A 27928-nucleotide genomic window follows, 5' to 3' on the forward strand; every position below is an offset into this window, starting at 1 on the left:
TCTCATTTGGTGCAAGGTTTGTTTATACTATTTAAATTATTTTTTGCTTTACTAAAGTTTTTTAATAATTAAATTTGGGAAGATTTATGTCAAATCTTTAAATTAATCAAATCCCATGGTATTTGGCACGGTTGGAAAATCAAGTTTTTCCAGGCAGAAAAGGGTACAATATTCGACATGTATCCGGGCAGTATCGGATACGTTTCCAAATTGGATACGGGGATACGTGCGCCCAAGGAGGGACATAGAAGTTTCAGGCAACTCTGTTTTTTGGAAAAGGGAAGTCTTTTTTAGGTAAGCATGCTACTTAGTTTCACTCATTAGATTACCCTACTCAATGAATGGTTGAGATTTTCTCTGTATTTTAGACAAAAGTAAAATTATAGGGAATTCCTAATTTAAAGATCTTTTGACTCCTTATAAATGGAAATGTTGTTTTGTCTAAGTCATATATCAACCTCTTATCTTATGTTTAATGGCTACCCATTCCTGGTCCCCAACTAGAAGCTACTAAACTAGCTTCAACTACAATAATTTGTGACTCTACCTATTCATGGCCCTCTACTGGAAACAAGTTTAGCCAGGTCTGACAACAGTAATTGTCATACTTCACAAACTCAAACTCAACTCCGACTCAATAGACATAAAATTCACAGCTTTGTAATAAATTGGCAAAAACTGAACTTAAAAAATAATTAAATTTTTGGATAAAAATATAAATTTTATGCAAAATGTAAAACTTCATGGCAGATACCATTATCAGACTATTTTGAAGGGGAAAACACCACCTTATAAAGCCTACTAAAAAGCATTTTTGTAGTGTTTAATGCATGCTTTTTATTTCAGGCAGGAGTCACAATGTCAGAATTGCCAAGTAACCTACAAGTACTCCCCACGAAACCTGTGCAACCCTATCAAAAATTGAACGGCAAAAACTGTGGTCATTATATTTGGGATCAATCAATCAAGGGAAATGTAATTGATCACTAGAATTTAGCAAATCACATCTTTTTTTGTTCAACCCTTATCTTCCTCCATTCTTATGCTTCCTCTTAATTCATTTCTCTGCAAGCTTTAAATTAGTTTATGGATTAGATAGAAACCAACCTTCTCTAACAATTGCTCACAAATTTTAAACTTGTACATGTGGGCAACATTGATGGCATTGCTCTCAAATTAGTATTTCTGGTCCTTTAAGCTGGATATTTCGTGGCATCCATAGGTAGAAAAACTCAGTTTGCTCAATGATCTACCCATAAATGAAAATACTTTTCATTAAACCATATACATAATTCAGCTAACCAAGAGATTGCTAAGTCAAGTAATTAATATGTCAGGATTTATAGTCAATCTATCTCATTTTTAGCTCTGCTGTTACTGTTTTGTAGAACCCTAGAGAAGTGATAAAGGAAAAATGGCACTAATACTTAACACCAATCAAAACTATCTAAGAAGATAGCAGGGGGGGAGAGAGAGAGATGTAAGGTCAAAGGAATTGATGGTCTCTGAATTCAAATGTTCACAAGAATTGGCTAACAACCATCATAAGGAAGAGCGTAGAGAATATGTGACTTTCAAAAGGTCCAAAAGACAGGGAAAGAGGATTAAAATAAATGTTGTGAGAACCAGTGGAGAAATTAGAGTACCCAATGAGAAAGATGTTTTGGATGACATAGCCAAACCAAGATCAGTGATGACTTTAATCGAAATAAAATCAATGGCAATACCTATCAAAATGCAAAAGACCCAACCATGAGAGAACTGATGACAAAGAAAAACATTGCATACTTAACAAGAATGCCAACAATCGAAGAAATGCCAAATAAAGTGATAGCTGACAAAAGAGAGAGGACCAACATTTACAGAGGTATAATGCCAAAAGAAAACATGGCGGAGTTAGTGGCAAGTACTTCTCGAATCATGTGAATGAAGTGTGGATAAAATGTATTAAATAAAGATTTATGTTTTTAAATATCAACATGCAAGTTAAAAAAATATATGATAGACATTCAGAAATTATGTGAGGAGCAAATATTCGCGAAATAATTAGAATTGTGAGATATAATGGACAAGGCTGTGGTCAAACTTCTCACTTTGTTTGTAAAAATACTTGCGAAAAGAAACACTACCCAGGCAATGTTGAAAGCAGGTAAAAAAACTAAAAGAAAGTACTTTAAGAAAAGCAATTGATTTATATGTTTAGAAGGACATATATTGTATAATCACAGGTTAGGCTGTGGTCAGACTTCTCACTTTGTTTGTTAAAATACTTGCAAAAAGAAACACTACCCAGGCATTGTTGAAAGCAGGTAAAAAACTAAAAGAAAGTACTTTAAGAAAAGCAATTGATTTATATGTTTAGAAGGACATCTATTGTATAATCCCAGGTTAGGCTGTGGTCAAACTTCTCACTTTGTTTGTAAGAATACTTGCGAAAAGAAACAAACACTACCAAGGCATTGTTGAAAGCAGGTAAAAAACTAAAAGAAAGTACTTTAAGAAAAGCAATTGATTTATATGTTTAGAAGGACATGTTCCAGAAACTATGGTATAATCCCAGGTTATTTTCTTTACAGATAAATGCATTCAACATCATTTACCCTCTAGGAGGAAAGAGATTTACATTTTCAGATTCACTGTATTGGACGTCTTCGTTATTTTGCACATTACAGATACCTTTATCTCTATTCACATGTTGCAACCCCTTAGCATGGCACCTCTCCCTCTTGACTGCTTCATTCATTGCACAAACAACTCTATAAAACAAGATTCAGCAGAAAAACTTGAATCAAAAATGGAAATGTAACGTAGCAGATTTAAAGCATACGGATAAAATTTTGCAAAAGTAGGAGCATAATTCTCACTTTACGAAGGATTTTTTGACTAATAGGTATTTTTCTATCACATGGCAAAACAATAATTATCATTAGGAACAATAATAAGCTGATAACCCAAAAAGGCATCTTAGCCAAATAAGTGTTGATACAATTAATTATCATGCTATATAATTTCTTAAGCACAGGCAATAAATCATAAAAAGAGAGGACAACGTCAGCTGCCATATTAAAAATGCTAATGAAGACATTCCCATTAAAAATTCAACTTTTGGAGGAAAAACAAAACTTGTGTAAATTAATTAGCTGATTGTTTGACTCACCACAACCATACAGCCTGAGATTATACATGACAGAAAGCAAATATTGAGATGAAATTTAATGGTAATAAATTTCTTCCACTGGTATGTTCTATCATTATCAAGAGCAAGTCGAGTAAGCTAAAATATTATCCAATAATAGAAATCAGATATCTAGACAACAATAATAACAAGCAAAATGATTTTAAAGAATTAATATTAAAGGTAACAATATATGAGATAAGATAATAATATTAGTGTCCACAAAAAACCAACAAGGCTAGCCGGCCAAAGCAGAAGCACCAAACGGTGGCTGAGAGGAAACAAAAGCAAGAAACAAAACAAGAGAAGAGAGAAGACAAGGTAAGGATTAAGGGTCCTTCCTTGTCACAGAAAACAATAATAGAGGCGTAAACCAGTAAACGATCCAAAGTCTTAGAATGCCGTGTAGAACCGTTGTAGGACTGTCGCTGCCTAGAGACACTGGTGCAGTGTCTAACCAATCTGGAATGAGAAGTATTGGAAGACCTTTTCAAACCCAGTGGAGGAGACAAGGGAGAGAAAAAGGCAGTAATGAGCTGCTCTGAAGAGATTGATAAACAAAATTAAATGACCAAAGCTAACTTCATAAAGAGGAAAAAGAGCATAAACAGGGAAGAATATTTGCACCATACATAGCTATCAGTTGATTTCCAGAAAGATTTCAATTGATCTACAAGAATTCTAGAGGAGATGGATGGAATAATCTCTACTTCTAAATCAAAGGTGAACAGATCCCTCTTATGCTACGAGTAGGAAAAGTATATCACCAGCATACATGCTATATTTTACTATGATAGTCAAAAAAAGAATCTGAAAGCAGCAGTAACAGAAGTAAATATAAAATAGGCAGTTTAGCAAGTCACCCATCCTAGTACTACTCCAACTTGAGCACACTTAACCACAGAGTTTCCTCCATGGTTAAACCCACTCTACTTGCAACCCCATTTGCAAAACCTTCACTAAGTGTTGTGCCTTATAAACCATTTCATTAGAAATCCCCTTAAGCTCATCGATTGATAAGTAGGAGATATTTTTCCACAGCAAGTCAATTTGTGACATTGCTATCAGAATTTAACTATGTAGTTTCTTGAGTCAAACTCATTGACTCATGTTTCATGAGTAATCATTCAACTGAATCAATCTCTCATGACAATAAATGGAACACTAATCACTTATTGGATCTAGGCGATGCTCACAGAGGTGAAGCATCGGGACTTCCAGGGAGGTCACCCATCCCAGCACAACTCCAGCTTGAGCGTGTTTAGCCACAGAGTTTCCTCCATGGTTAAACCCACTCTGCTTGCAACCCCATTTCCAAAACCTTCACCAAGTGTTGTACCTTATGAACCATTCATTAGAAAGCCTTATTCCTGGAGCTTCACCCTTGTGAGGATCACCTAGATCCAATTGTAAAGGAATATGGATCGGTAATAGAGAGAACTTTCATAGTCTTTTAATTTCAGATTGTCTCAGATAATAAACTTACCATAGATTTGTATATTGATATTATTCCTTGAAGAATAATAAATATAAGCATATGATCAGACTTATATCATATATATATATATCTCAGACTTTGACCCATATAATATATGTACTGTGACTGTCAATATATCTGTTAACTGTAAGATGAATATGTTATTAATCTCTCATTCAACAGTATGTGAATTACCTTGACTAATATTGAAATAGTATATCAAATGACTGTTGTGTATAACTGTATATATTGCAAGTGGGTCAGAGAGTCATAGCCCTTTGTGGACTTAACCACATTAACTAATGCCAAAGCACCAATACATTACTAATTGGCTAGTTACTTAGATCATGACTATCATGCATTGTTAATACGATATCATGGAAATAGATGACACCCGATAATCGGTAGTAAAAATGTCAATCACTCTTCTCTTAAGAAAATGTTATTATTAATCTTTTCTATTCAATATGTATAAGAGTATTTGTATCTATCTATCTATCTATCTATATATATCATAGTAACGAGAATCGCTCCAAAATTATGTGAATCGGTGATTCAGCGATAAGATTCAAGGTGGGCGATTTTTTTGGAGTCGGGAATCACCACACCCAATTTTATAGCGTGAATCGCCTAAATCGCTATTATCGGCGACTCATCCAAAAAATGGCCAAGAAATTGCCCATGGCCAGAAAAGTATTAAGTTGTAAATTTTTTAAAAATAACTTGTTTTTTTTACTTTCTTTTTGACCTATTCTCTTTGTTATAACCCTAAAGGGCCTTCTATTTGTTAAGCATGGGTAGAAGAGAGCAAAAGTGAGAGAGATGAAGAGAAAAAAAAAGCCATAGGTTTCTAATCGACAAGAAGGAAGAGCACCAAAGAGATCAGCAGTCCATTTGGGGAGGCCGTCAATTGCATTGGGAGGATTAAGGAGCCAATATCAACACTCCTCAACTCATTTGCAAGAGGTAAGTGCTCAATTTGTTTTTTGCATGCTAGTGTATTATGCATTTTTTGTTAAAGTTTTAGTGTATTATGCATTTTTTGTTAAATTTTTGTAGTTTTCAATATTTTTAGTTTAGATCTTGAATGTTCTTTATTTTTACTAAGTTGCAAACTAGGGTTTGTTGTTTTGTAGCTTTTTCTAGCTCCAAACTTTGATATTTTACATTAAAAAAATTATTGCAGCAGCCTTTGCTTTCATTTTTTGCAAATTCGCAATGGCTAAAAAAGATGAATGTTGGAAATATAACGAAGAGTTTCCTGGAAGAACCAAATATCAAACAAAATGTATGTTTTGTAAAGAATAAATAACTTCTGGAGGTATTTATAGATTGAAATACCATATTGCTGCTATACCTGGACATGATGTTACAATTTGCACTCACCAAACTCCTAAGGCAAAACGCACTTGCTTAATGGCATTAGAAAAAATTGAAATAGACAAAGCGAATAGGAAAATGCAAGCGAATTGGAAAATGCAACTTGAAGGGTTAAGGGGTATTGGCTCCCATGTTCCCGCATCCGCAGCCGCATCCACATCTGCATCAGCTTCCGAATCTGTAAGTTGTGTTGGAGAGGGTTCCTCTAGGCCTCCTTTTTATCCTAGTTCTTTTGCTCGTGCTAGTGCTAGTGCTAGTGCTAGTGCTAGTGCTAGTCGGTCACATACTGAGACAGAGTCCCACACCAACCTATTGCAGCCTAGAGTGCAGAAAAACAAAATGGATAGTTACTTTGTGCCCCGTACTACTCCTGGTCCCCAACCCACGCTTGAGGGCATGGGTTTGAACAAGGAGATTCATGATGCTGCCAAAAAGGAGATATGCAAATTTTGGTACTTTTGCAAAATTCCATTTATTTCTGCCAAGTAATTGATTCTTTTTTCTTTGTTTTCTTTAAAGTTAAAATTAACAGTAAAAGTAAAACTTTAATTATATCTACTTGTTTTATAATTTGAGCCTTTGACATCTAAATCTTTATTTGTGATAGAGCTCCTTATTGGCAGAACATGATAGATGCAGTTGCTATTTGTGGCCCAGGGTTCAAAGCCCCAACTGAGGCTGACTTGAGCGGATACCTCTTGGATGAGATGGTAGAGGACATCAAGGTTGAGCTCGAGAAGAACCGAAAGGAGGGGATTGCAAAGGGTTGCACCATCATGACTGATGGTTGGACAGATAGGAGGAATAGAACACTCCTCCATTTTCTCGTATCCTGTGGAGGCGATTGATCAATCTACTTTCCTACATACATAATTGTAAATTTTGATTTGTTGAATGCTAATTTGTTGATGATCCATTTAATATTATAATTCGTTGTTTTGTTACTTGTAGGATATACCATGTTCATCAAATCCATTGATGCTTCCGCACATGTTAAAAATGACACATACTTATGTGAGGTTATTGAGGAAGTCATAGCAGAGGTGGGGGAACAAAATGTGATCCAGGTGGTGACGGATAATGCAGCAAGTTATGTTGCTGCAGGTAAACTTTTAACTTTTCAAGTTATGAAAATAAATTTATTTGAATTTTGAAATTTGAATTTCTAATTGACTTAAAATTGTTGTAGGTAAACTTTTGATTGAGAAGCACCCCACCATATTTTGGTCCCCTTGTGCGGAACACTGCATTGACCTCATGTTGGAGGAAATTGGCAAACTTGAGTTTGTCAAGTCATGTGTGGAAAGGGCAAAAAACTTATGCAAATTCATTTATAATCATTCATTTGTCCTTAGCATAATGAGGAAGTACACAGAAGGCAAGGAGTTAGCTCGCCCAGGTATCATGAGGTTTGTCTCGAATTTCATCACCCTACAGCCCTTGTTGACATCAAGGGATGATTTGAGGAGCATGTTTGTTGGGCGAGAGTGGATTTCCTCTTCCTATGCTATGACCACTGTAGGGATAGATGTAGTGGATTGCATATTTGATAAGAATGGTTTTTGGAAACCCGCTAGAGAAATCCTTAAGGTAAATTTATTGCAATTTAACATTTAGTATTTTACTTTTACTTTAAGTTATATTATTTTATATTTAAGTTTTGACTCAAATTTTTTGTTTTACTTTATATGTAGGTCATTGAGCCCCTTGTAGCTTTGCTACGAACTGCTGATGGGGAGAAGCCCTCTATGGGCTACATTTATGAGGGCATGGATAAGGCCAAGGAGGCCATCAAAGCCCAATATGCAAGAGTGCAGCAGAGGTATGGCCCTATTTGGGACATCATCGATAGGAGATGGCAGAATCAGCTGCATCGACCCATCCATGCAGCAGCTTACTATTTGAATCCAGCATTTCGTTTCCGTCCTGAGTTCAAGGCGGATGCGGAGGTTCTCACTGGCTTATACGTAGTGATTCAAAGGTTGAGTAGCGATGAAGATAGCACTGCTACGATTGTTGAGCTAGACCAGTTCAACAATAAAGAGAGGCCACTTTTCTCTAGTAGGATGGCCATAAATGCTCAGACAACATTACAGCCAGGTAAAAATTAAATAATATATTCAATGTTCATGAATCTAGATTCTAAACTTAAAGTTGATTATGTAATTTTAAAGTTAACTTGTAATTTGTAAATGAGACTAATTGTTTCTATTTTCCCTTATTTCAAATAGATGGTGACAAATGTTTGGGGCGACAACCCCAAAACTTCAAAAACTTGGCATTCGTATTCTGAGTCAGCCAAGCAGAGTTTTTGGATGTGAGCGCAGTTGGTCCATGTTTGAGCACATCCATTCGAAGAGGAGAAATAGGTTGACACTGCAGAAGTTGAATGATCTTGTCTTTGTTCATTACAACCTCCGTCTTAGGATCAGACAAATTTTGGGCACTGACTCCTCTCCTATCATTTTGGAGGAGATTGATCCAAAATCAAAGTGGCTCACAGAGGTTGTGGATCCAGTCTTCATTGAGGAAGACCGTGCGTGGGTTGACCAGGTGGATATAGAGGCTGAGGCAGCTAGAGCATGTTCTTCAAGTATTGGTAGACACACACGTGCATGCACAGGCACAGGCCCTAGCGACGTTCGTGAGTCCATCTTACATGCGGAAGATATGGCTCGGTAGTCCTCTAGGACCTACAATAGACGCCTTGCTACTAGGCAGACTGGATACTCAGAGGCTGAGGCTGAGGCTGAGGCTGCAGCCGAGCTTGAGGATGATGATGACTATGAGCCTGAGGCTTGAGCTGGAGCCTTGTTTTTATATTTTGTTTACAGATATTGATACTGAATCATTGATAGACATATGTTTCAAACTTTCATGGATCTTCATCTTAGATTCTTACATACATTTATGATTTGATGTCTTATGGATCATGTTACATACATTCTATGATTTAAATCATTATGACCATTTGATTTCTATTTACTTCAACTAGCCTACAATTTACATGTTAGATAACATAGTTACGTATGTGATGGATTTTATGTTCCGAACTTCCATGTTTATGTATGTTAAGTTTTAACTTCTATTTGATGATGTTATTGTGTGTTTAAGTTATATTCAATATAGGGTGCATGAAATAAGTTTTAAATTGTTAAAATCTTTAAATTTAAAAAGTTTTTTTTAATTTGCCAATTCATCGCCGATTCATTGCCGATTCACAATTCGATTTGGCCTTGCCGATTCCGATCCGATTTCGATTCACGTTACTTTGATATATATAGACATTATAATTCACAAATACAAATATATATCAATGTCATAATAATGAATTACATGCTTTAATCTGAATGAAGCTACATTCTCAACACCAATGAGTCCTAAGTGTTCCATTATTGTCATGAGAGATGGATTCATGTGAATCACTACTCATGAAACATGAGTCAATAAGTTTGAATCAAAAAGCTACATCGTTAAATCCTGATAGCAGCATCACAATTTGACTTGTTCTGGAAAAGTATCTCCTACTTCTCAATTGATGAACTTAGGGGCTTTCTAATGAATGGTTCATAAGGCACAACACTTGATGAAGGTTTTGCAAATGGGGTTGCAAGGTGAGTGGGTTTAACCATGGAGAAAATTATGTCATCAAGCGCACTCAAGCTGGTGTAGTATTGGGATGGGTGACCTCCAAGGAAGTCTCGGTGCTTCAATTCCATGAGCATCACCTAGATCTAATGAGTATTAAGTGTTCCATTTATTGTCATGGGAGATGGATTCATGTGAATCACTACTCATGAAACATGAGTCAATGAGTTTGAGTCAAAAAGCTACACAATTAAATCCTAATAGCAATATCAAAATTTGATTTGTTGTGATAAAATATCTCCTAATTATCAATAGATGAGCTTAAGGGGCTTGCTAATGAATGGTTCAGAAGGCACAACACTTGGTGAAGGTTTTGCAAATGGGATTGCAAGCAGAGAGTGTTTAGCAATGGGGGAAACTTTGTAGTTAAGCACGCTTCCCTCATAAAGGGAACCCGTTGGGCTTGGGTCACCAAGATATCCTCCGAGACCAAAGACAAAGTCAATGCAATTATCCTAGGTTACCTTGGAGTAGTAAAGTATTCAACGCTTATTTCATAGAATGTCTAGATGAAGGCCATATGGCTATGGACAATGATAAACTTTACTTAATTTTAAGTTTCAACTTTAAATGAATAAATGCACACCCCATAAGGTTATCACCATACACTATAATGCTAGTGCTTTTAGCAAAATAAAAGGAATTGGTGACAATGTGGCAAGTGAAAGGTGATAATTATAGAATAAAATCTTATCACCACATCACTAATTTAGTATGCAGTACTTTCCAAGGGTGATATTTAGGCTAATAAACAACCAAAACTCTAAAGTCATTGACTACCAAGCAATGCTTATTGGACACCAATGTTAATGTTTAGTTTGGCCTACAGACGTACGGTGTAGGCCACCACAAACCTACAAAAAACACCTTTATTGTTGTCGTGTTCGGTCTCATGTTGCCACCTATTAGGCCTTTATGTGTTGTTATAAGAACGTTGTTTTGACCTCGTTTTCGATAACACACCTATGAAATACATGTTCCAGCCCCAACTTGTAGAATAGCCCATTAATCAATTAGAACGTTCTACTTCTAAGCATCAACTTCCTTCTCTCTCTAGGAGGCACATCCCTCAAGAACTGGGATATAGACAAGTACTCACCAATATAGAATACACCATTTTGAGGGCTTCCCTTTCTATTGCGTTGTAGTTCTTCTTCACCTTAGATAGCAACTTGCTAGTAAAGACGACAAACTGGTCCAAACCATGATCGCCCACCTATGCCAAGTTGGTTCCAATTGCAAAGTTGGATGCATTTATGTTTGTGAAACTCTTTGTCCTAGTTAGAGTATGCTAGGATTGGTGCACCCACCATCCTCATCTTTAATTCTTGAAAAGATTCCTCATGCATCATCCCCTGGATGTACGACTTTCCCTTACATGTCAACTTATCCAATGGGTACGATACTTGGGAAAAAATCTTTATAAACCTACTATAGTACTCGACGTTCCCAAGGAATGACTTTACCCCTCTAATGTTCATTCGAGCTTCCATCTCCATAATCACTAGTACTTTGTCAGCTTTTGTCTTCAACCCTACCTTACACACAATAAGCCCTAGAAACTTCCCCTGTGACACCATGAATCTCTATTTCTAAGGGATAAGTACCAATCTCACTCCTCTGCATAACTCCGTGCACTCTCGAAGAGCTACAAAGTATGTGTCCTATGCATTGTAGATAGATCAGTCATCCAAGAAGGCCATGAAATTCCTATGGACATTTTTTCAAACATATGTAGGATTATGCTCTAGAATGTCGTCAACACATTTCAAAGTCTAAACTGCATCCTATTATAGGTGTAAACATCATCCTCTACCACAAATGTCATCTTCAAATTATCCTTCTCAATGATGGATATATGATTGTACCCTAAAAGTCCACCCATAAATGATTAGATTTCATCTCCTGCCACCTCTTCGAGTATGTTGTCCACAAAGGGAATTGGAAAGAGGGTTTTAATAGTGACTACATTAAAGCATCTAAAATCTACAAATGCAAATTTGGTTCACCTCCTTCAATGATATGATTATGGGAGACAGCCATTCACTTGTCTGCACTCTAAAATGATACCTACATCAAGCATGTGTCTTATCTCTTCATTGACTCGTGCTACATAGTTCTTGCTCATTTCATAAAGTCTCTTTCGTACCGGTATGGCTCGAAGGACCAACACGACATGGTGCATAGAACTCCAAAGGTTCTCCCTTCAAATCTTTATACTTCTAGGAAAACAAATCTTTATATTCCATAAAGATTGTGAACGTTGCAACCTTTAAGACTGTGTTTCAGTCATCCCTAACCAAAATGTCTGTCGAATTTTCTCCTCGTACCGAATTGGTTTCTCCTTGTCAAACTAGTGTCTCGGTGTTTTGTTCACTCAAGCCTCCCCTTCGATATGCTCTTCGTACCTTAGTGCAAACAAGTCCTCTGCCCCTTTATCTACGTGCAGCATGTTACAATAAAACAATTTGTAGTCTTCCATTTGCAAATATAAGGATCCATTTACTAAATCTAGATCGTCCTCTGAGTAGCCCTCCAATTCCAGCATACCTTCGTCATTAGGTTCCATACTCTACTTCCCCTAATCTCTCCCATCTGTACCTCCTTCATGCTTAGACACCAACAAGAATGCCAAATCCTCGCTCACCATTAATATTTTGCGATCAATCATGACCTTTCTCTTGTCTTTTTGCATCAATAGGATGCTCCTTTTCTAATTGTCATTCACTTTTGCTAGAACTAGCCACCCTCTCTCGCAGATCGCATCGTATCACTTCTTCCTCAGTGGTATTACCACGAAGTCTAAGAAAAAATGGTTGAGTAACAACCATTCCACTTCGTGTCATCAATGTACCAATCGATTGGATGCCGTGTTGGTTCCCATCCAATAGGTGAAAAGTTGACGGCCTTAGTGTTGGTTGTCCCAACTTCTTCCATGTGTCCTCGAGAAACACATTGATGCCAAACCCTCTATCCACGACGTTGTCCATTAGGATGGTGTTGAGAATACCCTTCTTCACCACCACAGGATGTCTACCACTAATTAACCACTGGCAACATGTGGTCTTTCTAAGGGTCAATGAAATCCTCTATAAGGTTTGCATGGTGTGTCATAGAACTTGGGATCGATACGGTGTGTAGAAAAGCTATGCCTTATTGTGGTATAGTTTTGAGGTCTGTAAGTGTAACCAAGACTTAGTTGCTCTGCTTCTGTTTGAAGTGAAGTGCTTGCTATTTCATGTGTTTCCCTCCTTTTAACCATCATTTATTTTGTGAAGTTGGCCTTGGCATCCATTACTCTCTACTTCTTCATACAAGGTATTTGGTGTTAAAGTTGTAGCTTCAGTTGGATTGATTCAATATACATTATTGTTAGTGGTAAATCATCATTTCCTATATATACATATTCATGTAGTAATAATATATATATATATATATATATATCTTATATTATATAATACATATATACATTATAAATATATATATTTACATACAAATATATATATTATACAAATTATTATTATTAAATATAGTAACTAAATCATGATTAAACCTTAGAGATCCAACTCTGCATTTGGAACATATCTATAACAATGGCAATATAATTACATTCACAGAAACCGGTCCATGTTACTCAACATGGTATCAAAGCCTAATTACAGATGGAAATTTCAAGAAAGAGAAGGAAACTAGGCCATCTTGTTTTGTGATCAAGGCAAGATCGGAAAGGCTACAAGGGCATCCAAGCTTCCATGGCAGAAGCATAAAACCAAATGTTCTATTCAACCTGTCTTCTCGCTCTCTAGTTGGTTATTCAATGGAATCGTCAACTAAACAAAATAGAATCTGACGATAAAGATGATACAAGTGTTCCTTTAAATGACGAGGAATTTGGGGAGACATGGTTGGTCAGATTAAAGAACTTAAAATGCCACCAATGTTTATATTGTTAGATGCATCTACTTATCGGAGGTTGTGTGAACTTTCAGTGTGGTTGAGCACTAACTCTATCCCAAGAGTTGGCTATTGTTACAAACTATCATTGGATATATGTTGCTTATATACAGTGTGGTCCTCCTCTCACACCAGGTCATGCTGCCCCAGTCTTAGTGGACAAAACATGGTGGAGGGGAAATCACCAGTTATAGAACAGTAATTCATGTACCAGTTGGATATCGACTCAGTTGATGTTACCTAGAGAGACGTACAACCACTTCCACAAGATGATGGTAGCAATCAAATTGTCCCTGTTTTCCATACACCAAAAATTGCAGTGAAACAATGGATTCTTTTCGAACAATTTTCCATGCAAATGAGAGAAGTTCTTGAGTATGGGATCTCACAACAGAAGTTATTAAATTGAATGCTAGCAACTACACTTGTTGGTTGAGAAGATGATCAGCTGGTGATGGTGAACACCCAAGGTCAATCCCCCGATTCTTCTCTCAGATAAAATATGGACAATCTTTACCAAAAAACAAAAAATTATGGGAAATCTTGTGGACAATCTTGGTGCAAAAGTATTGCCCAAGATGTCCCACAATATTGTTTTGTGCTTGAAATGCCTAGATATCTGCCATAAGTCAGATGTGTTTGACCACGGAAAAACACTAGATCAAAGGTTGTTAATCTCGATCAAGGAAATAGAACCGTTTTTATTTAATATTGGGCCACCCCATTTACTCCTACATGGAGAAAAAGAGAATAAGAAAGGGAGAACCATGTTTAAGAACGTAGCAGGACATATTGAATCATCGCATCGACTCACAACATGGCGAAGACCTCACGCATGTCACCACGAACTAGAAGACCAACCAATACAACACGAGTCCAATATATGGCCACATGCATACAAAGTAGTAGACAATAATAATTTTAAGGGGGCATTCCCTTCAAACGTCAATAAAGGTATTGACCAATAGCAAGGGAGGGAGTCATTACACCCACCGCTATGACTTCGGATACTGAGAAAATTAAGGTATGTAATAAGGTATGCTTTAATGGTAATGATGATTTTATATTCTTTTATGTTTAATAAATATCATATGAGATATTATAATTGAGAATATATGTGGCAATTGAATTTAAATAATATTTAATAATTTGATATTATGTTTGTTAAATATAAGGAGATTCACTATGTGAGTATATTCCATTTTGATTGATTATTTATATTGTAAAAGGAATAGTGTGAATATATGTAACAAATATTAAATGAATATTAAATATTACTTTTTAACAACCATATGATATGTTGAAAATATGGATTAAGTATATACATAGTAGATTGAATATACGCATATATGTTCAAAATATATTTTTATTTTTATTTTATTGGAATGGTCTTATATTATTATGCAGAATTATTTATTATTCTTGAATATTATATTAGTCTCTCTTATTATTTTAAGATCCTTGTACCCTGATCTTTTCCTCCGAGAATGTTCTTCTAGGAAAAGCGAGATTGATTGAAATTCAGAGGGAGCTTGACATGTTATTAGAGGCAACCTTGAAAGAGAAGGAGAAGACTGAGGATGTTATTTAGTTAACCTTCAATAAACTCGGTCTTATTGATTAAGAGGAAGTAAACCATGTTGTGATAGATTCATTAATGATATAAATTTGGAATACATAGATTGCAAGATGTGCGTAATATAGGTTTAATTAAAAGATCAAACAAATAACTTTACGTGAACAAAGGAAATTTGAGTTGTTGTGAGACGTTAATGAAGTTTTTAAGAATTCATTTGAACCATTTATGAGTCTCTTCGATGAATGAAACTCGACGTATGAGTTGTAGATTCATACATGTGGCACAATCATACTCAATCAAGATATTGGCGTATTGTAGATGAATTTGAGAAAATGGAAGGACATGTTCACTTCTACTATTAAACTAAATGAATGTTTGCACCTTCAATGTACGAAAAGAGCAAGTTGGAACTTAGAAAGGAGTTGTCATATTTGATACAAAATTGTTTAACAATATAAGAATGAGTGGAAATTTTACATTGTAGGGGGAATAATAGTCAATGTTTCATTCCCACTTGAACCTTATTTAGAGGGGAGTTATTCCATTCTCAAATAATCTAAAAAGACAATTTATGAATCTTCATGTGCAAATAAGTATTCTTATCCTTTACATTTATCTACTCTTTGTAGTCTCTCTCTTATTTGTAATTCTATATATACTATAAGGGATATTTGACTTAATCTTTTCCCTTATGTTTGAGGATATCCTTACAGGAAAAGAAGGTTGGTACTTTACATATGCAACCTAATATTGTGCAGACTCAATCCAATGATAGGAGCTCCAAAGACCCCGATGATCAAGATGGATAAAATGATGCTCTTGAAGCAAACATCTTTGATGATTGAGATTGTGAGATTCTTCTACATTAACAAAAAATATGACACTTCTTCTAAAGCAACACAAGAGCTTAGAAAATTGATACTTAGAGGGAGTCTAGAAAAACATGTGTGTGACTAGACGATTTTTATGGGCCTACTCCTATGTATATCATGAGGAAGTGATGAATTATCACCAGAAAATTAGATATTAGATTCTGACAAGAAACCTTGGGGAAGAGTCTCTAATGGAGTAACTACTAGACCTGACTTCCCAGGATCATTGTTCAAAGGGAGAATTTTTGAGGTGCAATCTTTTGTAAATGATATCTTCTCTATGAGGAGAAGTTCTAAGTAAATTTATTGTAATGTATTCTTCTCTATGAGATAGAATTGAGGTGAAAGCCTTTGTACCACCCTCTGGCTTGGTTCATGGTGGTTACTATTTCACATATAATATGTAATGAAAGGTAACAATCTTTCATTGACATATATAAATAGAAAGTAACTATTCTAAGGTACCGATCTTATAAATGGTAGATTTGTAATCATGACAGACTTCATTAAGTTGTTGCACTAGAGTGTTGGAAGTATCAACCAGAAGCTAACTATTGTAAGGTGACGACTTTATCAATAGTTGATCTATCTCCTAACACCAAAATGTGTTCGAGCAAGTGTTATCATGGTTCTTCGGGCCGGATTTTGTTGGACACCTTGATAACCAACTTATCATGGTTCTTCAGGCCAGATTTGGCCAAATACCTTGATAATCAACTCATCATGGTTCGTCAGGCTGGATTTTGTCAGGCACCTTGATAACCAACTTATCATGGTTCTTCAGGCCGGATTTTGCCGGAAACCTTGATAATCAACTCATCATGGTTCTTCAAGCCAAATTTTGCTGGACACCATGAAAATCAATTGTTATGATTCTTCAAGCCAGATTTTGCCAGACACCATAACTTAAATATATCATAGACCACACTTAAACTGGTGTTCAAATCTTATATTATAATTACTTAAATTCTTTTTTGCTAAAGAAGTGTTGAGAATTTTAGCCTTATAGTGAATTGAATATCATACTGAGATGATATCTCTTCATATACTTAAGGACAGAATTTGTTCTACAAATCCTCCCTAGCTAAGAGGGAGTGTTAAAGTTGTAGCTTCAGTCGGATTGATTTGATATACATTATTGGTATTGGTAAATCATCATTTCCTATATATACATATTCATGTAATAACAATATAAATATATATTATTATATATTATAGTATATAATATATATTACAGTATATATAATACATATAAACATTATACATGTATATACATATATGTACGTATTATACAAATTATTGTTATTAAATATATTAATTAAATGATGATTAAACCTTAGAGACATGTCTCTTCATGAGAGACATCTCTCATTCATTTGAGATCGAAATCTGCATTTGGAATATATATATAACAATGGCAATATAATTACATTTGCAGAAACTGGTCCATGTTACTCAACATTTGGGTATGTGGCCTTCTTTGCCTATGCATCAGTGACTGCCAACACCTCTTCCTCTGCATCCTCCTTCTCAATGCTCAACAAGTTTAAGCCAGACTTCAAAAAACTAGCATCCTCATAGTCCCCCAGACATTATCGTCTGCAAAAAGTTGTGTTTCCTCCCTCAAGCAGTCATGGGAAAAATTTCCCCATTGATTGCATGCACGACACTAGACCATTGGTAATCATTTTGCAACATACCTGATGTAGCTCCGGTTGTAATTATTATTATTTCTTTCCCCATATTGGTTGTTCTAGCAGCCACTAGATGATGTTGTGGTGTTAGTTGGCTAAGTGTTGGCCAAGAGTTGGCCACTGTTGTAGATGGGGATGGCTTGTGTGAACGACACTTATTGGCCACAAGTTTTTATATTATGTGGGCATTCCTTGGTGGATGTCCCAAAATTTGGAAAATGTCATAGAGCATTTTCTTTGGGCATGAACACTTGGCCTCGCCCTCCTCCTTCCATTTGGTACACCACAATTCACAGCTCTCATTTCAACTCACACTACCCTTCATTTATTTGAAGTCTCATATCATTCTCAACATTTCCTTCTCTGACTTCAACCTTCTTGTTGAATTCCTCATCGTTGCTTTGGCCAAAGGAATCACATCATCAAATGACTTGTGCTTTATTTTCGTGGTAGATTAGTTTTCTCTCTCCAAGTCCATTGCCCTATTGTACGCATCTGTGTACAATGTCAAGGGAACAATCTTCATCTTCTTCTTCAGAGAGTATCCAACCCTTCTATAAACCATTGTTTCTCCAAGACATCAATTGGTTGGCTATCCATTTTTTTCCAACAATTCCTTTAACCGCTAACCATACGCTTGACAATCTTATCTTTTGTTTACTTGGTACAATATATTTCTACCACAATCCCATTATCATCTCACAGCAATCAAAATTAAATCTAGAATTCCTTTTTCAAGTCTATCCACATGGAGATATTAGTTTTTTCAATGTCGGAGTACCAATCTATGGCCACTCTGTGCAACTTAATTGGCAATTGTTTGGCCCATTCTTACTAGTCCATTGGCGAATCAAATAGTTTTCAACATTCTATAGAATCACACAAGGTCTTCCTTCCCGTCACCTATAGATTTGGACAATGTTTTCTTATAGAACATCACAACAATTTTGGTTGCCAATAGTGTGGTTTATGTTCCCAAATTGGATGTATTAGAGTCGAATAAGTTGCTCCGACTATTGTCTCTGTGTCCCTCTGATACTTGTGGTTCCACTAGTATCGCTTAGACCTTTTTTCTTGTCCACTTCTCCTCCTTGAGTCTTTCTTGCCTCCACCTTCAATGTGAGAGTTAGGTTTTCCAACTAGTTTCTAGTTTCTTCTAGTAGTCTGTCATCATTTACTTGTTCACCGTTAGTATGGGATCCATCTTTCATACAATATGATGCATCTCCAACTTGTTCACATGTTGTGGCACCTCCTTGGTTACCCTAGGGCAACCTTCCCTCTGACCAACCCTTGGTAAATCTCCTCATTCTTCTAATTCACTTCACTCATTATTCTAGTCTTAAGGCCCTCTGAATGGCTTCAAACTCATCCATATGCTCCTTGCGACTTTTGTCTTTATTGAGAGGATTTGGCATTACTTACTCCTCTATGAACGGTTTCCTTGTCTTCTTTTGCTCTTGTATCTCTCTTTTGTCTCCCTTCGCCTATTTTCTTCAAACCTTCAGAGAATCTGTTAGCAACTATTATCTCTATTAATTTCCTCTCATGAGTTTTGCAGGGCGAAAAAGGTTTGTGCCAATAGACATGGGAGCTTGATTATCAACCAAGCAACTGTAGGGCTTACTCTGAGAGGATGCCACACTACACTCAGGGATTTGATCCTATGGAACTTCTCTCCGCACGTGAGTTTCTATCAATGCTTGCAATAGTGACATGAAATAAGATATCGATGGCCTTACCCTACAAATAACTCTTGGAATGTGTCATTTTCATTGCGGCTACTACCCTTGTTTATCAGTTGTCCCATTATGCGTCCTTCACCATATGTTGTGATTTATCACTCCCCAATCCTTTATAGGAAATAGTGCCAAATGTTTGCCCCTTCGGGTAGCAAATTAATACACACAAGAGTGAACAGTAACAGGTGTAATGCAATATAACATAATTGTCAAAGGACTCGTCAAGCCTTCTTTAGAAATATTAGAAAATGCTTACAGCCATATCTGTATCAGACTCACAATGTCAACACTACTTCAATGTAACAATTATGTCTCTCAGACATATGCATGCCATATATAAGTGTTGAAGGGCTGCGACTACTCATCATCACGACCAATCAAAACTACCCATCCCTTCCGACACACTAATAAATGTTAACAACTAGTTTTACCAACAAGGGAAACTTTTGTTGTGGACCTAAAACTTTGGGCAAGACATCTAAGAATAGATTTCTATCTGTTTCTTGAGTTGATACTATCCTGTTTCACTATTACCAGAGGTATTACATTTACAATATAAACAAATAACTCTGTATAAGTTCATTTTTGCTCACAAATTCGCATTATAAAATAAAAATAAAAATCTTGTAGAAAAGACAACCATGGGTTTCTGAGCAGAGGAAAGCAGAATGTTTTGCAGTTTTTTGTGTTGTGAACACTGAATACCATGTAAGCACGTAACTTTCTCTCTGGTGTGTTTTGTATTTCGAAGAAATGAATATGAATGGGTTTTTAATCAATAAAGGAAAAAGACTAAGAAGAAGTTCCCTTATCTCATGTCAGAATTTCCTGTTCAGTCCGCTTAAGCTGGTGTAAGTCTATTTTGTTCAGATCACTTTATGAAACCACGCTTAGTTCAGAAATTCAGAGGAAACACGAAATGGCTTCCACCTGGAAAGAACACAAAGAAGACAGTACGACAGAAATTTTGGCAGGCAGAGAGTCTTATGAGATTGTGTTGTCTAATATACTTTGCTCTTCAGAAACAAAGAAGAGGAAATTTTTAAGAGCTGCAACTTGTGAAAAAAGAGTCTGTTGTCAACGAGCTGGAAAATATTCTTTCCATTTCAACGAATTGTGCTAACTCTCTTCCACTAGGATTGCTAAGAGTTCAGGTGTGTTTTGCTGCTGTATGCTTAATATTCTTATTTTAGTTTATAATGCTATTATTTTGCAATAAAGGAGTTATTATTCAATCACCTCAAAAAGTCAGAATTATGCTACTCGAATGCAGCAAAGATGCCTGAAATACTTAGTGACTAAAGATAGGAGCATGTAACCTAATTCTTAAAGAGAGTGTCATTTTAAATTAAGGACATAAATGTGTGTTAAATTATAAAAGAAAATGGTAAAGAATAAAGACTATTAGTGTTTGCTATACCTAAAGAAAGACGCTCACCTCATAGACGAAAGATGAATCTTAAGAACTTGATTGCTTTGTCTCAGGCTATCTTGCTGTTTTGGACAGGGACATTAGTAGAAACAAAAAACCTAAGAAACACAGACAAATTCATGGCTGGCATGTGCAGAGCGTAAAGCTAATCCTTATTACATCTGGATTGTTGATAAGACTGCAGAAGTATATATTATTCAGAGTCTTATGTTAATCAAGAACACAATATTTATATGGAAATTGTCGAGAGAACATAGGTCTTAAGTTCTCCAAGAAGTATTTCATTGTTCTTATTTTAATAAGATTCACACAGTAAGTTGCAACGTCCAATAGCAGAGTTGCTAGCCATCCACATAGAGATGACAATCAATAATAACAGATGCCACCATGCAATTATGATGATCGCCAATTTTCCAGTGATAAACAAACCCTAATGATGGTCGATTTCGCAACAGATATCTCTAACACATTTCAAAGTAATTGTCAGTACTCAATTCTTCTCAGTTACAATCAACACAATAAAAGAAGAAATCAATATTCAGATTGCACTCAGATCAATGCCACTATACCTCAGCTGTGGATTGAGAATCAGAAACTCAGAAACTCACACAAAAGACAAATAAAAAGCAATAAGCAATTGGATGCCTTTACTCTCACAATGGGCTCATATTTATAACACCAGATGGCACTTAGCTTCTTCTTCAATCTTTTCACTTAAGCAGCTTCATCTTCACAGTTTCATGTTATACTATCAAATCAAATGAAGTGCCTTAATAATAATAGTGTCATTAATTAATTAATAAATATAAACCTTGTCAATAAATAACTCCATTAGATGCAAGTGATGACCAACTACCAGCGTCACCAACTGCACCACCAATTATCGCAACTGCCAAAATAAACTTACTAAAAATAGCAAGTTCACAATTGAGACCCTCAAATCCCATTGTCAGCTCACGAGGCTTGCAATGGTAAATTGATTTAGCCAACTGAAGAGAACTGCTAAAAACAGGGACATTACAGTCCTCACTCCCTAAAATTGTTTGTCCCCACACAATCCCACAACAAAATGAAAACCGCAGTCCACTTGGATCCCAAGGGTAAAACCACATAATATCTCTCTCCCGCACAACTAACTCCTATAGCACCAGCACCCAAATAACTGATCAATAATAGAATCATCCAGAAACTAACTATAGGCATTGATGAAGTAAACAAGTCATCAAAACTCAACCGATCTGAAGCACCAACTTTGTCACCACTCAAGTCCCCATCTAACTGAAACTTACACCCAACTGCAATATGAAGATGGTAACAACGATAGGAACTTGAAACACTATCACCAACTCCATCCTTTGCTAAATTGTTCTGGATCTATGAATACTACAAGTGATCTGATTTGCGGTCATTGATCCCATCTGCAAAAGACAATGCTAACCCATCCCATAATAGATGATATGAAACTGGAGCCAACTTACACCAACGTGAAAGAAAATCCTCTACCTGTGGGTCAAAAGTGAAATGATAAACACTCTTCACTGTGTATTGTCAGTAAAAAGCCTCAATCTCTGTCAATGGCTCATCAATACCAAACTAAGAATCACGAGACGGCTCCCCTCACTGACTTGGAACTACCGATCGGGCGAGGTTCTGGACAACCCTCTCAGCAAACCCAATAACAAAATCCCTATGAGGAAGCATTACAATCAAGGTCCCTACAATCTTTCCCACCATTTGTTGAATACCACAAGAGCCCCAAATGAGAGTACCCTTAGATACTCCATAAGATTCCTCCTACAAATCCACGCTCTCCAAAAGATACTCCATGAATGACTCAGTGTAATAGAAATTATATGAGGAAGTGTCCACTTACTCCCCCACAATTCACAACTGATTCCTCTGAAAACGTGGCACCGCCAACTATTTAATTTTATCTGCTATATGAGATGAAATGACAGATTCACTTTTGGCAAAAGGGAACAAATCTCCACGAGAACTTGCCCCCAAACTAGACGGTAACCTGACCAAGTCCTGTGAAGGAGCAGTAGAGTCAGGAACTCGCATACAACCTCTGAACAATCAACTACTATCACATCAAGACCATCCATAACCTACTTTGCACAATTTGTGAGTATCCCAACTACTGGGACGGCTAGCACATCAGGTATCACTCTGCAATCATCAATTGATGCTCTCATCTACTCTATACCTAATGTACCCATATCCTAAACAGATGTGACTGCCACAACATCACATCCCTCATCCCCAACCATGCAAGTAAATTCACCACAATATGCAACTGGATTTGGTCTCGGATTGGCGTTAATTGTACCCTCTCCAACTTCACAGTCACCTCCTTCAATAGTGATTGGGACTCCAGGAAAGCTGGCTGAGTACACTAAAGAGAGTCCACAGTCCATGGGTGAGCTCAACAACCTCCTCCTCATTCCCTAACAATGTCTCATAATAGGTGCTACACCACTCAAGAAGGTAGCCCCTATCTGCTACCAACTGTTAATAACAACGCTTTAAAATCCTGAAGGTCTCTCGAAGCGAATGAACCTCTACTAGGGAAAGGCTACTATCATTGTGCTCATCAGACATAGTAACACCCAAACTAGATGCGGCTAACATTTGTTGTATAGCATAATAATGCTCAATAGCTAAATAGATGTCACTATCACTCACCTTTAGCTGATAGGTCACTGATGTCTCTGCAACCCGTTACTCCTATGTAAGCTCTTTATCTTGCTAACTGCACCATGATAAGAAACTGAATCAGAACTGTTCACTACAAGATCACTCACCTCATGTGTGACTGTCCTCGCACTCATCCATAAGTGGGATATTCTTACCGGGTACCTCTACCAACACCTCCACTGAAGAGGTGGAAGCCCTAGCTATATCGAACTCCTCACACGTCTCTGCCTCCCCCTTAGTAGAAAATACTTGTAAATATCAATCCTTGGATCCATCCAAATAATCCTCGAAATCATCATCCAACATCGAGTGAGGAATACTACACTCGCTAAAGCTCATTACATCTTCAAATGAATCAGCAAAGGGACCCAAACACTAGTAACCACATCTCCTAAACAAGCCCACACATCTGCGACCTGACACTACATAAATGGCTCAATGTCATTCTAAGAATCAATAATGTTGGAGCATAAACCAACATTACCCAACTCCTCCGCAACACACAAATAACAAGTATCATAGCTAGATAGCTCCATGCTCTCATCTATCCCACCAGAGAAATATGTTGCCTCCTGCTCTAAATCAAAATTGCAACAACTATCATATAAATAAGAGCTCACACTCTCGGCACAGTCGCCAACAACAATCTCCTCCTCAAGAAATTCTGCACAATCAATGGGAACAATTGCGTCAACTACCCCCGCACTATCCACACCATCAACTTTGGAATCCTCAAACTGTTGAAACTTAGTGCTACTATCCATCGATGATACTGACGCGGCCACATGTTTCTGTGTAATAAGTCCATCATCATAACTACAGAAATGACAAGTGGTTGCCTTACTAAATAGAAGTTCATCTGCAGCCGGAACACCTGTCAAAGAAAACTCAAGCTTTCTTCCCTACAGCCTCAATGTTGTTCTACTAAAAATGCAAGCCATGTATCACGCTGCCCTATCCACTGTCACCAGATTTGACAATCTTGCCTCTTACCTTTTTTAATGTAGCTTAAATCTTTCCATACTCTCCCTCAGAGAATTTGTTCTCTTACTATTTTCTTCACTACTCTGTCAACTCCCAGAGCTACTAGTTCTCTTGTGTTTGTCCATAGATAGAAAAAGGGAGAGTGCAAGTCACTCCAACTACAACTGCAGATCAGAAATAATAATGAGTTTCCTACCCCAAAATATGACAAGAAACCAACTCTAATACCACTCTAATAAACCCAACAGGTTATAACTTTGACAAACACCAAATTCTTTACAATTCAATTGTTTGGCATTTCACTAAACACTTTGCAAGATAGCTTTGACACCATTGTAATAACACCAACCAGTTATAACTTCGACAAACACCAAATTCCTTACAATCCATTCATTTGACATTTCGTCAAACAATTCACAAGCAAGCTCTGATATCACTGTAAATATGAAATTTAACTTCGAACACAGTGCTAGGAAATGAGACAAACTGCTCACAGCTAATAATGACACCAAGCACAATTTCTCAGATAATTCGGCCATATGAATTCTAGATAGATGAATACAAAATACCGATATATAATTCTGAAAATGACAAGTACTTCACACCAAGTCTGAATTCATGCATTAACCAACTAGGCTGCAATATAACAAATGATTTTACAATTGAATGGAACCTGATACTCCTAGTTTCAATTCAATTTCCAGCAGATGTCCACCATTTTCTGGCCTGGGCGCATGCTTTAACAAGTTTGTAGTTGCATGATATGCTAGTAATTATAAACGACCAGTTGTCAATGGAATGCAGGCATTGTAGTCTCCTAACCATGGGCTAAATCATAGGATATCTGGTCTGTCTAGTAGTCCAATTCTCAACAGAATTCACATCAATCTTGGTGTTGTATAAACAAGGGAAAAGAATGCCCATGGCTCACATCCCAACACAGCAAAATGGAAATATAATTCCCAGACAATTAATGAATCTGAAACTACAATGACATCAGCAGCAGCTAGGGGAATAGCAGAATCTATGCACCAAATTTTACCAAAAAACTCTCACCAATCACCAGTTTCAAATGCCTGGATTTTCAAATTAAAAAATGCCTACAACATGGTTATTTAGGAATCCATCACACAGTAAGTTGCAATGCCCAATAGTAGAGTTGCTAGCCATCCACACACAGATGAAAAATTATAAATAACAAATGCCACAATGCAATTGTAATGAATCAATATTGCCAATTTTCTAGCGATAAATAAACCACAATGATGGTCAATTTCTCGACAGATATCTCCAACACATTTCAATGTAATCCTCGGCACTAAGCTCTTCTTAGTTACAGTCAACAAAATATGAGAAGAAATCTATATTTAGATTGCACTTAGATCAATGTCACACTATACTACAGCAGTGGATTGAGAATCGAAAACTCAGAAACCCTCACAAAAGACAAATAAAAAGCAATAATCAATTGATGCCTTTTCTCTCACAATGGGCTCATATTTATAAACACTGAATGGCAGTTAGCTTCTCCACTCTTTTCACTTATGAAGCTTCATCTTCACAATTTCATTTTATAACACCAAATAACATAAAGTGCCTTAATAATTATCAAGCATCATTAATTAATTAATAATTAATAATATGAACTCCATCAATAAATAACTCCATCCAATGCAGGAGATGACAAACTGCCAAGACCACCAACTGCACTGCTAAAATATGGCAACTACCCAAAATAGTCTTACTAAAAATAGAAAGTCCACAACTCAAACCCTCAAATTCCATTGTCAGCTCACGAGATTCGTAATGATGAACTGACCTAGCTAACTGCAGAGACATGCTAAAAATGGGGACATTACAATATGCAAGAATGCATTCTAGTGATTTCGTGTCACTGCTTTTTAACTGTATATGATGAGTCCAAAACTAATGGGGGTTTGAGGTACCAAAGTCAAGTAGGGATGGATGAGAAAACAACTGCACTTCTCGTGGAGTATAATACAAGACCTTGGCAAAGGTAGCATAAAGTTTTACTTCCATCCAATCAATTCCCATGTCCAAATGCATAATCCAGTCAGTTGCCTATGCATAGTTAGCATCTATAGTTGTGCAGTCGACTGGATCTATGTAGGATTCAACACCAAGTTCAGATGACATCTTTTACCTATTCCCATGTTTGTACCCTCTAGAAGGATAAGGCCAATTCAACTAGGATGGTTTGTGTGGGGGAACACCAGCTCTGTGGTTGGAGAAAAAGTGCTTGAATTCCTCCCTCTGTTGCACATTCATGCTGAGGCTTGCTATACAGTTCACTGAATCAGGAAAAATAGTAGACTCCACAACTTTCTCTCTTAAAAATATGATATGACAATGCATTCTTAAGATATAGTTGTGAAAGAATCGAAAAGGATACAAACTAAATTGAAAACTTCCTAGCATTTCAAATGTTTCCTTTATTTAATAGTTTGCACATTTCTTGTATGAAAGGTTACTGGAAAGATTAAAAAAATCACATGTGCTTCTAATCTGCATCTATAATTATGTTGTGCATTGAGTCAGCTCTCTTTTCATGTTCATAGATTGAGTGTGTTACAGAAATCAACAGTACACAGCCTTCTTCATATCACAACTCTTCGCAACTACATCTAATCATTACATGCAGCATATTATTTATTTCAAGTATATTAATCTTTTCAGTAGCATTTTAGGACAGGCATATAATATAGTTAAGCTAGGTATTTACAACTTGAGCACTATGGATATTTTTCCCTCAGGAAACCACAATCATGCCATCTTGAGGTCATGTACTCTATTGTTCACTAATATTTTCAGTAGCATTTTAAGACAGGCATATAATATAGTTAAGCTAGGTATTTACAACTTGAGCACTATGGATATTTTTCCCTCAGGACACCACAAGCATGCCATCTTGAGGTCATGTACTCTATTGTTCATAAAGAATTTGAAGAAAATATATAAAGATAGGTCTCCCACTAAATACACATTAATTTATAGACAAAAATTGCATCCCGTACATTTTCTTTGTGAATATTCATGCACCTGGATTATGTAATGTCCCCTATCCAGTCCAACGAGGTTTTGGACTGATTCCTTTCAATTCAATTGCAAGAGACATATACTCAATTCTTATGTTTGCCACCAATGTATAATAACAATATTTTTGAATGAGTTAAAGCATCAATGCAAAATGAGCTTAGCTTGATGCTATGTAAGAATGACTGTCAATTTCCATCAGGATATTTGAATATAAGATAATATAAATACCAAATG

At 36.5% G+C, this 27928-nt stretch overlaps 1 protein-coding gene across 4 annotated transcripts in view; it reads right to left on the reverse strand.

The window, feature by feature from the left end:
- Window positions 1–27928, reverse strand: part of LOC149569670 (putative serine/threonine-protein kinase SIS8) — a 311948-nt gene that overhangs the window by 120361 nt on the left and 163659 nt on the right. For all 4 annotated transcript variants that reach the window (XR_016362787.1, XM_089822389.1, XM_089822391.1 and 1 more), the window contains exon 8: window positions 2624–2756. Coding sequence is in view for 3 of the 4 variants with exons in the window: in XM_089822389.1 (XP_089678515.1) it covers window positions 2624–2756 (133 nt within the window). In the remaining variant the exon portion in view is untranslated. The remainder of the gene's footprint in view (window positions 1–2623; window positions 2757–27928) is intronic.

Source organism: Cupressus sempervirens, chromosome 3, assembly GCF_028749045.1.
Source record: "Cupressus sempervirens isolate cs-2001-9-10 chromosome 3, ASM2874904v1, whole genome shotgun sequence".
NCBI classification, from domain to species: Eukaryota; Viridiplantae; Streptophyta; class Pinopsida; order Cupressales; family Cupressaceae; genus Cupressus; species Cupressus sempervirens.